At 46.8% G+C, this 13,292-nt stretch overlaps 5 protein-coding genes across 5 annotated transcripts; 2 read left to right on the forward strand and 3 right to left on the reverse strand.

The window, feature by feature from the left end:
• Window positions 1-299: 299 nt before the first annotated feature.
• Window positions 300-1,873, reverse strand: F5147DRAFT_785435 (uncharacterized protein; the record flags this gene model as incomplete). The annotated part of the gene is made up of 6 exons (XM_041442918.1): window positions 300-490; window positions 543-817; window positions 915-1,022; window positions 1,079-1,198; window positions 1,413-1,493; window positions 1,589-1,873. 6 exons carry the CDS (start codon window positions 1,871-1,873, stop codon window positions 367-369), a joined length of 993 nt encoding a protein of 330 aa, XP_041299949.1. The 3' UTR covers window positions 300-366.
• Window positions 1,874-2,165: 292 nt separating this feature from the next.
• Window positions 2,166-2,950, forward strand: F5147DRAFT_785437 (uncharacterized protein; the record flags this gene model as incomplete). Its single annotated transcript, XM_041442919.1, has 3 exons — window positions 2,166-2,288; window positions 2,342-2,449; window positions 2,508-2,950. The coding sequence occupies 3 exons, from the start codon at window positions 2,166-2,168 to the stop codon at window positions 2,880-2,882; spliced, it is 606 nt and encodes a 201-aa protein (XP_041299950.1). The 3' UTR covers window positions 2,883-2,950.
• Window positions 2,951-7,594: 4,644 nt separating this feature from the next.
• F5147DRAFT_533709 (uncharacterized protein) lies at window positions 7,595-8,475 on the reverse strand (the record flags this gene model as incomplete). The annotated part of the gene is made up of 5 exons (XM_041430121.1): window positions 7,595-7,633; window positions 7,680-7,805; window positions 7,869-8,093; window positions 8,142-8,268; window positions 8,330-8,475. Coding segments are annotated over 5 exons (663 nt in total), but the record flags the coding sequence as incomplete, so codon positions are not given.
• Window positions 8,476-9,228: 753 nt separating this feature from the next.
• On the forward strand, window positions 9,229-9,919 carry F5147DRAFT_647051 (uncharacterized protein; the record flags this gene model as incomplete). Its single annotated transcript, XM_041433177.1, has 3 exons — window positions 9,229-9,531; window positions 9,581-9,664; window positions 9,716-9,919. 3 exons carry the CDS (start codon window positions 9,229-9,231, stop codon window positions 9,917-9,919), a joined length of 591 nt encoding a protein of 196 aa, XP_041299952.1.
• Window positions 9,920-11,049: 1,130 nt separating this feature from the next.
• On the reverse strand, window positions 11,050-11,304 carry F5147DRAFT_563372 (uncharacterized protein; the record flags this gene model as incomplete). Its single annotated transcript, XM_041430669.1, has 2 exons — window positions 11,050-11,200; window positions 11,258-11,304. Coding segments are annotated over 2 exons (198 nt in total), but the record flags the coding sequence as incomplete, so codon positions are not given.
• Between the last annotated feature and the right edge of the window lie 1,988 nt (window positions 11,305-13,292).

A 13,292-nucleotide genomic window follows, 5' to 3' on the forward strand; every position in this document is an offset into this window, starting at 1 on the left:
AGACAAATGGAGCGATGCTGCTCTGACCTACAGCGCCACATGTCGCTCACATGACTCGTCAAACGTCTGAGCAATGTTTGACCGCCACGGTGCAAGTGTTGGCTACAAAATGTTCCCACAGCGTCCAATGTCGGATGTCCCTTAGATGTTTGACAATATGTTTGAGGCAGCACTCTACAGACCATGCCTCAGCATATGGGCCATGCCATTGGAACTATAGGGTTTACTATCGAGCAATGCACCATTGCTTTGTCGTACAGACTGTATCGTACAGTCACAACATTAATATCATGAACATGATGGCATTAAACAGTGTGCGAGGGAATTACAGGCAAAGACAACGAGAATATGTATGTAAGTAGTAGACTACCACATCAACTTTTCATGGATCGCTCTTTGCCAACCAACAGTGACCGAATCCAAACTTGGAGCTAATGAACCGCCACCAGGGAATATCTGGAGGTCTTGCTGAAGACATTTGGTGAAAAATCTGGAAATGAAGTTGAGAATTAGCGGTGTCAATTTTATCAATTGAAACATACTGTTTGATATAATCAGCGCGTGCTTGAGGAAACGCATGCTTTTGTCGAGCCTCCTCTTTAAGCTCGTCAAGAACCTTATCAAGGTACTCCCAATACTGGCTAAAAGACCAGGTGCGCTCCTCCTCATTGTCATTATCATCCTCCCCATCCTCTCCAAGTTCATGGCTCGCACTGGCAGTAGTACCAATTGGTATATTATTGTCACCACCTTCGTCAGTCTGGGGCTGCAGACTCGGACCTGTTGATGCTTCTTCGAGTTGAGCGTTAGTGGTCTTCTGGTGAGAACATAATGTTCGGAAGTCAATTAGGAAAGATCGCTTATGAACATAGAGAAATAAGTTGTCGAAAGATGTCGATCGAAGAATTACTTACCATGAATGCGATCCGGGCCCAGTGCGCCATTGTGAGCTCTGTGCAGTTGCCTGCAAGACTGCGGGCCAGTGTGCTTAGATCTGAGCGTTTCTCGATTGATGCAATAAGCTGTTACTGACGACATCAGCCTGGATGCATGATGTAGTCACAATTGGAGACATCACCTTCTGTTTCATATTTCCCCGCTGTGCTGTCAGTATCTTCTTCATCAGTACATCAAGCCGATCCATAGCATCAGAGTCCTGCAGTGCTTCCACAGAGATTTTGAAGACCGATGGATTTTTCTTGGAAAAATCCTAAGTGCGCTAGCTGTTCAAGTGGAAAGCAGTAGCTGGGAATGCCAATGACGCACAAAGATTTTTGCTGAAAGATCAGTGACATATGCTGTCAAATTAGGCGACAGTAAGCATGCACGAAGGCGATCACCTAAGGAACGCTTGTACATGATGGTAGTTAGTGCACGTATGGCTGTGAAACCAATGATGGAGTGAGCGTTACCTCAAAGTCCAGTGATTCGAGCACCTTGGCTGCTTCAGCTGCTTGAACCTTCTTATGAAAGCACGACAATTCAGCCATGAGCTTGATCATCATCAGTTTAATATCATTGATCTAGAACATAGAGCCGCAGCAGATCACTTAGTCCTCAGGCGTTAAATGAGAGTTCTGCAACTCACAGTAGCAAATTCCTCTAAGCTGTTTTCAGGTAACCCTTTGCTCCTGCAGACTTCGGCAGCATATGTCTTCAATCTCTTGACTTCTTGCTGCTCGGTTTCCAATGAGTTTGTGCGCGGTCGTATGAGGCTACCTTGGCATGGTGACAATGGTGATGACGGGGGCAACTGGTTGCGCCGTGTAGGTGTAGTAGCAGCTCCTCCATGAAACGTAGGACTCATGAGAGTCACAGAGGGTGATGGCTGAGTAGTGGTAGTTTGTCGCCTGAATCGTGCTAGATACGACATCACTCCTCGTCAAAACTGCCAGAACCACTTGGACGACAGGAATAGAAGTGGTCAGCCTGAGCGAGAACAGGGATGGATACATACATTTAACTAGACCCAGAATTTACGCAGCACAATGGCATGCCCCATGCATGCATGCAAATTACACAGCTCACAGCCCAATGCAATGCGTTGAATGTGTCCGTTGAATTACGTTTCAAATCGCGAAGACGTCAAAGTGGTTGCTTGAAGGGCGTGTGACAAACATGTTCACAGCTCTCGCAGTTGAATCATATACAAACCACCATACAAAATGTCAGCAACGGTGTACATTGACGCCATCCAAAAAGATGATGGTGTTGGACTGAAACCTCTTGCATTATCTGTTCTTTTCCATGGAAGTGTACCACATGTATTTCAAACAGCAACCCGGATCGTAAGTGGCTGCATTGCTATTATTGTTTTCTTGGAACTCAAAATAGCTTATAGCCGCTGGAAATCACTATTAACGTTCCCTCTGAATTTGCTGGCTATGTGGTGCCGATTCTTGATGCTGCTCCTTTGATGATATCTAGCCTACAACCAAGGCTGCGAACGGTGCGTCTACTAATTCCATTAATTCCAGTACACCCTACTCACACACTGTATTCTCTAGCCGTCCTTCTTCCCTCTTCCGTCAGACTTCGATCCTTTCACTGCAAGGTGTTGGGTCACACTCTTATATAAGCTCGAATCTTGGCTGGTTCACGTTGTTGTCGACACACGCACACCCGAATGGACATGGGGTCGTGACGCATTCTGGATGGCATTTCTTGCAGCTTATCCTGACTTCCCTCACGGCTCTTGGCCCCTTTGGAATTCAAGAATCAGTCTGGAAGGAGCGTTTATTGAGTCGTGGACACTCACTGAGGATCCAGAGGATTCACCTGCGTTGATCACAGACCATGATACTATCAGAGCTGGTATATGGACCGAGTTTCAAAGACTAGCCGCTGAATGTTTTCCGTACTCACTTGTAGCTGAGCTTTGATTTTCGAGAGCTACATATTTTTTGTCCTCGTATATAGTGTATATATATATCAGATACCCGTTCTTACTGTCAAGCTTGTTGAATGCATAGAATCGAATTATGACGTCTACAAGAATAATATAGACGAGCAAGTTCAAGCAGGCCGAGTCATTACATCACGCTTAGGGACAACGTCTACAAGAATAATATAGACGAGCAAGTTCAAGCAGGCCGAGTCATTACATCACGCTTAGGGACAACATTTACAAGAAACGGCAAACGGATATCTTTGTCATTGAGCAGCTATAGTAGATTTTAACTCATGTATAGTAAACCAATGCTCGACCTAAACAATATATGTGACAAACATCTAGGCAAACACCGCACAAATGTCTAGATCGCTGTGTGTGACCTATGCTCCTAGCGCGGTGTTCTACAGTGGCCGCTTGGACCCAAGCTCGGATATATTCCAAACATCTGGCAGACGTTTGACTAAACATCTCATGGACAACCGGTGGCAGACATACCACATTCAAACCAAGCTAACATATCACACGTGTCTGCCCGGTGTCGCCCCGGAGGTCTCTCACAGGTCGTAATAATATTTGTATCAAATGTTCTTATTAGGTTACGGCCGTTTGGCGGTGTACACATAGCTTGTAGCCGCAGGTGTTTAAGCAATTTCCATTATTGGCGCAAAGCAAGGGACAATTATCGGCGCCTGCCGGGTTCTGAGCGGGCATGGCAGAAATCGATGTAATGACTGCGAGGACAATTGCAGAGGAGAAACGCATTGTTTGTGACTGGTGTGATACGGGACCACATCATTCTGAAGATGGATGCTTAGCTTTTATGTGCTGTTCGTCGAAATTCTTGCGTACATGGTTGTGCATGCATACCTGTAATACTAGTATGCCAGCACATCTTGCCAGCTAACTTGAGAGTACTAATTTGTTGACTCGCGATACCAAATTTAGCTAAAGGTGAGTATATGCACACAGTACTGCTTCCATTCCAACGCCTCACTGCTAGTGCTGCCGCGGTCCGGTCCAGAACCACGGTTCGAACCGGACTTTTGGTCCGGTTCTCTGTGGTTCGGTCCATGGTTCCCTCACCAGCCAGAACCGGACCGGAAAGCGGTTCTGGGTTCTGGACCTTCACTAGTGGTCCGGTTCTGGTTCGACTTTCCCGAACCTTCCCGAACCGTTCCTTGACCTTCGAATTCCCTCGACTTCGACACCAACCATGACGACGTCGGTGTCCATGTCGACATCAAAACACCGTCTTCGAGATTTGCATTATTTGTTAATCAGGCTACTGTTAGCCTTTTTGAAGGTAAGTACTAATCAATTTATTCTCAAGACTCTGACATATGTTTACCTATATCACAGATATCTACTTGTTCTAGTCTATATGCTTCCTGGATAGTCATGATCCTCCACCGGTTCTCAACTCTAACAGATCTCCTTGGATATTGTCGCTCTGTGGTGTTAGGCTATGTGCCATGCATAAAACGGGGTGCCGACCAAAAAACTGTGAGTTATTTGCCTGACAATGTCTGAAGACTGCTGTGCTCTGAACAAAGGTCGCAAATGGGAGGGCTCGTCTTGAGGCAGTGGTGAGTACTATTCAAACTTAAGTACCCTACCGGTCTCTAACTCCAGATGTATTCTTAGTTTGACAAATATTATCAAGCGCCTCCAGCCCCAGGACCACATCCCAAGGAGCCAGAGGCCACATCATCAACAACGAAAGCTTCGATTCGTTATGGTGCTTCCTGGATGTGCGACGCTATCATGGAACGTCAAGCTACAGACCATCGCACGCGCGATCCTCATCAAGAGCTCTCTGCATACCTTACTTCACCATTGGAGGAGACTGATGATGTTGTGGCATGGTGGGGTGTAAGTCAGCCCTCAAATTCATTGTTCCCCGCTTACATTCTTGATTAGTTACATTCGCTGCAGCACCCAACACTAGCTCGTGTTGCGCGTGATTACCTGCCCATTCAAGGCAGTTCCGTTCCCTCTGAACACGCTTTCTCCAGCGCAGGCATCACATCAACTCTGCGCCGCAACGCACTCGCATCATCCACTTTCTCCGCGCTACAATTGATGAAGGCAGCCTATAAGAATGGACATGTGTCAGCAGCAGTAGAGGCAGAAGGGTATGCAGTTGGTATGCAGTTAGACTAGCTACCCAATGTCATGTAGATGTCTTGTGAATGTTTTTTCCGTTGCTTGAAAAATTTTCGGTTCGGTTCGTGTTCGGACCAGACAAGAACCGGACCGGACCATTGAGAACCGTTCTCAATGGTCTGGTTCTGGGTTCGACAATTTTAAAGAACCGAACCATGGTTCGGTTCTTGGTTCTCGTCAAGGACCCTCTGAACCGGACCGAACCGGACCACGGCAGCACTACTCACTGCTGTTACGCACTCAAATAGATCTGTTAGGCGGAGCCCTAAGAGGGGCGTCGTCCGCTAACGTTCCTGACGTAACCGGAAGGATCCAGTATAGCAAGTGAGACTGGCGACGACGAGTCGGCAGCGATCACAGTACGCGCGTGTCACGTGACTTGGTAGACGGATGTCTAAGAAGTCACTCAAGGTCAGGACTGTCTTGTCCAGACGATGAGGTCGATCGAGGTAGACTTAGTCGCGAAGAGCGACTAAGAAAAGATACTAGAGACTGAAGCTGAGGGGGCTTCAGAGGGAAGTATGTTCCAGGGAAGATTGAGTAGATTCAAGTTAGGGAATCTAGTACAGTGTGACCGACTACTTATACTAAGTGGAGAGGGTTAAGGGCAAGGCTACCGCACAGTAGGTAAGGGTAAAGGGGAAGCGAGAATGGTATAGGTGCGCTGGCATCAGAGCCGGATTAGTGGTGGATGGTCGAATGTGGAATGAGACCGAGAAATGTTGGAACGGACCAACGGTAAGAATACAACGTGCGGGAATCCGCAGTCAGGGGAAACAGAAAGAGGAAAGCCACATTGGTGGCACGAGTCAGACCGAGTCATAGGTGCGGGACCACATTGGTGGTCGAATCAAAGGAGGAACGTGCGTGCACGTGCATAGAGGCGGGCGATGCGAGGGACGGGAACGGTCCCGAGGATCCGGTCAACGGAAAGGCGGTAAAGGAGGACGAGCCGGTAGATGGTGAGGGCGAGGATGAAGGGAAAATGATAGGGGGGCCACGTGACTGATGTTACTTGTAACAACTGCAGCCTCAGCATCACCAAAAGTCCCAAATCTAGATATGGCAAGCGCTTGCCATATCATACCACAACACCGGGGAACAGATCCATCAGACAGGCCAGGTACTACCAGATCAAATTTGTCCAGATAATGTCTGCTCCTAAAACTGACTTTGTGCTCACTGGCTATCATCCTGCTGAGTTTTCTGCTACACGCTGGCTATATCTAAGTCATGCTAACCTTCTGTTATCTAGATGTTGTAAAACCCATAAACTGGTTTGATGCTCAATGTCGCATCGTCTGCTGGCTGCGTCTAAGTCATGCCAAACTAGATATTGCAAGACTGACTTCCATTGTCTAGGTATTGTACGAACAAGAAATGCTCAGCTGCTGAATGATCGCCTATATGCTAGTTCCTGCTCACACCTTATCAGATCTGTCATACAATAAAAGCACATATCATTCTGTTCGTAGTACAGTAGTAGTTGAACATGTAAAAACACTCATAACTAGGGAAGTAGTACAACTGAGGGTCGCGGAAAGCAAGCAGGATTAAATATTGAAGATGCTGGGCAAATATGAGACACTTGAGTGATAGTAATGATGTGCACAGTGCAACGAATGAGAGGAGGGCATAATCATGTCAAAACTGCATTGTTGGTTCAGACGCTGAGTCACTAGGCACAATAAGAGTAAGAGCCAACCTGAAAATACACATCACTTTCTGCCCTTGCGTGTCTTCTTTGAGGTCGTGGTAGTCTTGTGAGCCTTCCTAGCACGCTTTGATGGAGCAGGCATGTCACTCTCATCTTCAGTGAGAGGATCATCGTCTTTGAATTCCCCCAACATTCGTTTTAGAGACTCTATTTCTGGGTCGATGGAATGAGGTGTCGCAGATGAAGATGTGAGGGGCGGAATTAGTGGGTCAGCAGCCTCAGATTGTCGCATAGAAGGAGTCGGGGGCGTGGCAGTGTCTTCAGCAGCAGCTGGGGTGGCAGCTGCATTCTCAGGCAATTGTGTCTGAGTGTTACAGGCAGTGAGTGTTGGAGAATGATATGGAGTAAATTCGAACCTTCTGATGCGCAGCCACCACACGCATTTCGTGCTGTCTCTGCATGACAACAAGGTCATCATCTTCGTCATCCTCAGTCAAATCAATCATGACAAGGCCATGCTTGTTACCAAATACCATTCTTTACAAAATTAGTGCAGTGCCAAGGTAAGAGCAAAAATGGTACTCAACCGGTTCCACCACTGAAGCAGCGACTCTGCCCATGTTTGATCAGGTGCCTCTCTGATTGCCTTGATGAAGCGGGTGTATGCTTCATTGTACTTATAGCAACCATCAGTTTCATGCCACTTGTCGTGTGTGGCAATACTGAATCGGCTCTATGACATTTGTTAGATAGTCATTGAAATCTATTAGAGCACATACCTGGATGAATGCATAGGCAATATGTTCAGGCTCGACCTTTTCCATACCATGTAACTTGGCATTACATCCACGACTCAGAATAATCTCTCCATCCGCAACGAGCGCAGATGATGGAGACGTAAATATGTGACGAAAAACCTAAATACTACATGAGATGTTGTTGATAAGGTGATAGTAAGCTTACCTGTTTCAAATAATAGCCCTTCGAAAATCCCTCCTGAACATTGTCTGGGTCGAAGTCTTTTCCTGGCGGAGTACCTTCATATATAAATGCAGGCCATGCAGCGGAGTGGATCCTGATAACCCCATTCTGAAGTTCGGCTTGTACCCTGAAAGTTGCCAATAAGATGATTCACAATCATAGATTTCATACGTACTTTTTAGGGTCCTCATGATATGCTTTTGCATGCTTGATGGGGCACAGCATTGCAGCGAGTTGAGGGTGGTTCACACCAAGCAATGCACGGGATTTGTTGTCAGCGTAAATCGGAGGTTCTAGCCCCTTGTCTGAAGGGTCTGGGGCTGCATACTGCGCTACACAGTTCTTAAGGTGGCTAGCGTCGTCAGAGCATGCCTGACCCATAATGACTTGCATCTTCTTAGGTTTAGAGATAAGATCATCAAGCGTACATCACCAGAGGCTTACCTCAGTAAGGATAGCATGCAGCTCTGTCTGTTGTTTGAGGTTTCCGTGTGCAAGTTTGCGCAAGTATGGGGCTCCAAGTAAGATCTTTGAGTAATTTCTCATGTGTCGTTCTTGGGCATCTTTACCCCTGTAAACATGGTAGTCAGGAGGTGAAAATAATGGAATGTCTGAAGTCATACACATAAGACAGGACTTGGTCTCGCTGCGCCTTGACATCTTCATCTTCCGAGTGACCTGATACCTTAGAAGCCTCTTCCTCTTCCATTAGCATCGCAATACGGAATGTATCAGTTAAGCTACAAAACATATCAATGGCACGAGGGATCCAGCGTGCAAAGTGCAAGCACTGTTCCCTCGCGGTGATGCTGCCTTTCCTATTGGTAAAAAGGTGACACAGTGCCTTTTGCATATTATCAAGTCAACTTACCTTTGGTTATTTACTGTGCTGCGAGTATAATAGATTAGCTCAGTTAGTATACCAGGTTATCATGCACCACTTACTTGTTATGCTTCGCTTTGAACTTGGCCTTGGGATCTTGTGTTGGTGGTGATGAGGCACCCAAGCTGGAGGCCAACTCAGACTCGGAGTCACTGTCCAATTCGGATGGTGTCAGTAAGCGAGTGGCTGCACTGGAAGATTTGTGAGCAGACATAAGAGAAAATGTGGGGATACACTTGAATCAAACGCTCACTGACCATCACACTAGTACTAGTAGCATTATCATAGTTGCGGTACCATCAGGTACAGTCATGCACTTAACCAATTTCGTCCCAGGTAAGGTCGCTGCTCCTGAAACTGGGATGTTTTTCAGGGAAGGGAGGTGGAGTGCTAATCCGGATCATTACCTTACGATAAAAAGTGGGGAGTGACCAGACGCTAGTTATTAAGCAATGAATCAATAAATCCATATGGATATAATCCAGCTCACCATGCTCTGTGTACTTTGGGATCCGAGAGAGTGACACATTACATACAATGCAGGGTCAATAAGGATCCAAAAGAATTTCTGAAATGGAGCACAAGTCAGGCTAAGTCCCTGATAATTTAAAAGCCTTACGCTTGACGGAGTAACTTGAAGCAAGAAACATGTCGTCCGACAGTGACACCCTTAGCCACGACTCCCGCCCCAGCAACTTCAATGATGGGGCTGAGGCGATCCTGGCAAATGCCATCTTGTTTGAGAACCGTTCAAACAGGTCTACTCCAGAAAGTCATTGGGGATGCACTAGGTGTCCTGGCCATGGGCAAAGCGCCCCCGTATATTCCTGTGGATGCTATAAGCATAATGTGGCACTACTCAGAGAGTTCGAACTTGAAGACTGGCCTCCTGATGAGCAGGTGTTTCAACTTGTAGATGAAGGAGCTGAACAACATGAACCGCTGGAGCCAGTATGTATCTGTGGATTATAGTTAGCCGTTTTGACAACTCTGATTTCAGCGGTTAGAAGTTCCAAGTCGAGATGGTGGTCTTGAAGACGCTGATGAATCTCATAGAAAGCGAAAAAGGTCTGAAGATGACAGCGTGAGTGTGCTGGCTCAATTTTTCGGCTGATGTACTCACAACTTCATATAGACTCCACGCAACTTAGGCCATGACATTACTAACATACGAGCAACATCAGTACCTATCATTGAACTTCCATCTGAGAAACACAGGAAGATCGGAAGAAATTTTGAGTTATCTGAAGGCGGATTGCTGGCAAAGGTCATGCAGGAAGTCGTGGGAGTGCATGAGGCTATGAGTAGGATTGAAGCAATCATCAATGGGAAAAACTAAGTTCTCCATGAAATCTGTAACACTATTGAATTGTTGTATATAGACTCACCATACTAGTGTAACAACAATCAGTATTTCAATGAAGGTGCATGCTGTTGGGCTGATAACGATGGGTAATGTCGAAGGTACAATCCTTTTGAGGCCTGGCCAGGTGGATGAGTGTGACAGAAACTAGGGAATGATACGGGTGTACCCGTGGGTGTTGCAAGCATCACCCGCACCCGCACACACAGGTATACCCACACCCCCATGGCGGGTGCGGGTCTCATGGTGGGTTGGTGGGTAGTATAGTGGCGGGTGTGGCACAACAGTGCCTGCATCGACTGTGTGGACAGATGAGTCCATGCTGCTGCGCCGCGAAGACGAAGAAGTACCTGTGCTTGTCGCACCAGAACCCGTTCTGAAACTGTCTCCTCCATAATGGAAGGAGTGCCATGTTACAGTAACATGGCACGAGTCCCCCGCCAGCAGACAGCCCTCTGCCACCGCACGGCTATAGACGATACCAGAGCCTCACCAGCTCTATAGACGACAGATGATGAGAGATGATAGACGATAAGCGGCAACTGCCGGCTTAGATAAGCGGTCTGGACCGCACGTGACATGACATGACGACATAGGTCTAGAAGACCTATTTATGTTATCAAGATAGAAGGCAAGCCTCGTGTTGCCTCATGTACTGATAGAAGGATACCACGTGGATCCTATCTCTGATGGAAGCGTACCGCATGGACGCTATCTCTGACTCATGTAGATAAGCATATTAGAACCCAGCTTTAGGCTGAGCTTAGATACGATAGAGTAGCCTTATATAAGGTCGAAGATTACAAGTAGACGTTCCTTACTTTAATCTTACTAGGTACACCCCAGAAGCTAGTCTAATCAACTAGGTTTACCCTTGAACTCCTTGTCCCGCTAAAGCTACCTGCTCGACATCGACTCGTACCTTCAGTGACGCCTCTCACTGTCTGTAAACCCGCTATCATCTCGGCGTAACCCCTCGTTAACCACCACAAGCTACGTTCGAGTACGCAACCTTTGCTTGTCTGTAAAGGCCGACGACTCTCAGCACTCGGTACCACTGTCGTGGTTGTCGCTGTTAGATTATCCTAGTCGCACACGACTGTTTGTCATAACATGCCAGGCATGTTAGATGCGCTTGGGGGCTCGGTGAGGGAGGAGCGCTGCGCACGAGCATTGTGTCGAGAGCACTTCCAAATAATATTGGATTTCATACTAATGGGACGAGCAGAGCCGTGAAGCTTATAGTAGAGGCCGCATCTGTATGTATATAAGAGATTGGTACAGATATAGAAGGAAAAACAAATGAGAACTTACGTGTTGCAAACGGTCTTGCCTTCATCGTCCTTCCTCCACAAAGGAGTTGCAACCAGGACTCACCACCTCCACGACTCGGACCAGTGTCGCAGAAGAAGAAGAATGCGGTGGCGCTGCAGCCGAGGACAGCGTGGACAATGCAGAAGCCAAAGATGACGCACCACTCGCGTCGTCCTTCTCCATGACTAGCACGCATGGACTTTGGACACGGACATTTATGCTACCAAAGAGAAGAGAAACAAGACGTCCGCTCAGCAAAGTCCATACAACGTATATAGATGAAATAATACTCACCAATTTACAATAGAGACCGCAAGTGTGATGAGTTATGACACGAGTGACTATCCACTATAAGGGTACGGGTATGGGTATGGGTGTCCAAAGGTCATACCCCCACCCCTACCCACGAGGTACCCTTACCCGCGACCCGTGCGGGTGGCCAGTACCCCTGTCATTGCCTAACAGAAACGCTCTTGAAGAAGTTCTTCAACTGCCTGAACTGCAGCGAATCTGGGCAGAGGTCCAGTGCATGAGCATCATTCTGCTTGAGAACAGCAAGAGCGGCGGTCTGAAAGCTACCCTGCTTGAACCTGAGATTTTCATGAGTGTTAATGTGTAGTGATCATTGAGACAGGCTTGAGCTGCCTTACCGTGACATAACCACTGTCGACACATCAATGTTCTTTCCACTAGTAGGGTGAACACTCCTATTGTATGTTGGTCAAATGTGTGTCGCTACAGAGATCCTGAGCTTACTGGAAGTATCCGCGCCACAGTTCTAAACCTCCAACCAGGGTCTGTATTCTGGTGTCTAACCTCTTACAGGTTCTTGAAGGTAAGGGGCACCTGTAATGATCTTCTTGAACATCCGGAGCATCTGGTCCTGCGTGTCTTTGGATCTAGTCACTGTTAGCAGTAATAAAGTCACGAAACGCAAAAAATATCACGCACATGTTAGCTAAGAGAGATGCAGAACATGTCAGGATCCACCAAGCAAAGTGGAGACATTGGTCCCGCGGTGTTAAAGCACCTCTTCAGGTGTCTGAGTCTCATTAGAATAAATGTCTAGAGTATTAAAGAAACTTACTTTTCCTTGTCATTATCCTTTCTAACATGATGGTTAAAAGTTACAACGTTAAATGTTAACATTAAGCAATGAATGACCATCTAATCATTATTTCTACAAGGACACGCCTTCGGTCATCTGTTTTCCAATCAACTGGTGTCTACAGTAGCAAGTCACTGAATACTTAATGTTTGCAGTCTTGTCCTTCGTTCATCTCCGCAAATAGACACAGCATATCTCTTCACAGTTCTGACCCTCGACAACGCTGTGTACAATTGACTGTGAGTAAACGGATCCTTTCGCAGGTCAAGCTTCAAAGACAGTCTGCGCTAACGCCAAACCCTGACAACCATTGAGTGTACATAGTTGCACACGCAGGTGGGCCAGCGACGATATTGAGCAGAGTATCCAAGAACGCGAAGAATTCATCGCACGGGACTGGGACACGCGATTCTCGGTGAAAAGATGCCTGAAAAATAATGATCTAGAATGGAGGGTATCGAGGGAATGCAGTAATCAGTACTGTCCATTTCGCACGGAAGTAGTCAAGGAGAACGCACCGGTGCCTCCACACAAGATGCCGAGCACATTAAAAGAAATTAAGGAGCAAGAGGGCATAATCTGCAAACACAAACCTGGTCAGTAATAATCACAAATCAAAGCCTCGACACTGAAGCTGAGGAAAAATAAGGCTTACAAGGAAATATACTTCGGACTGCTATACGCCACTAACGATTCAGAGCCAAGGGAGGTGAAAATCCCATTGAAGGACGGTGTCACATGCTGAAAGGATTGGGTGGATGTAGACGTCAATCATTGGGTCAATCAAAGAGGACAACACACCTTTGCGATGCTCGCAAGCAAATGGCAGAAGACAGCAACTGGCATACCAAACTCATCAACAGCACTGGCCTACGCGTACAAGATTTTTATCGAGTGTGCGAGCTCGAATGCACCTTCCAACCTATT

Source organism: Suillus discolor, assembly GCF_016758755.1.
Source record: "Suillus discolor strain FC423 chromosome Unknown F5147scaffold_1, whole genome shotgun sequence".
Classification (NCBI taxonomy): Eukaryota; Fungi; Basidiomycota; class Agaricomycetes; order Boletales; family Suillaceae; genus Suillus; species Suillus discolor.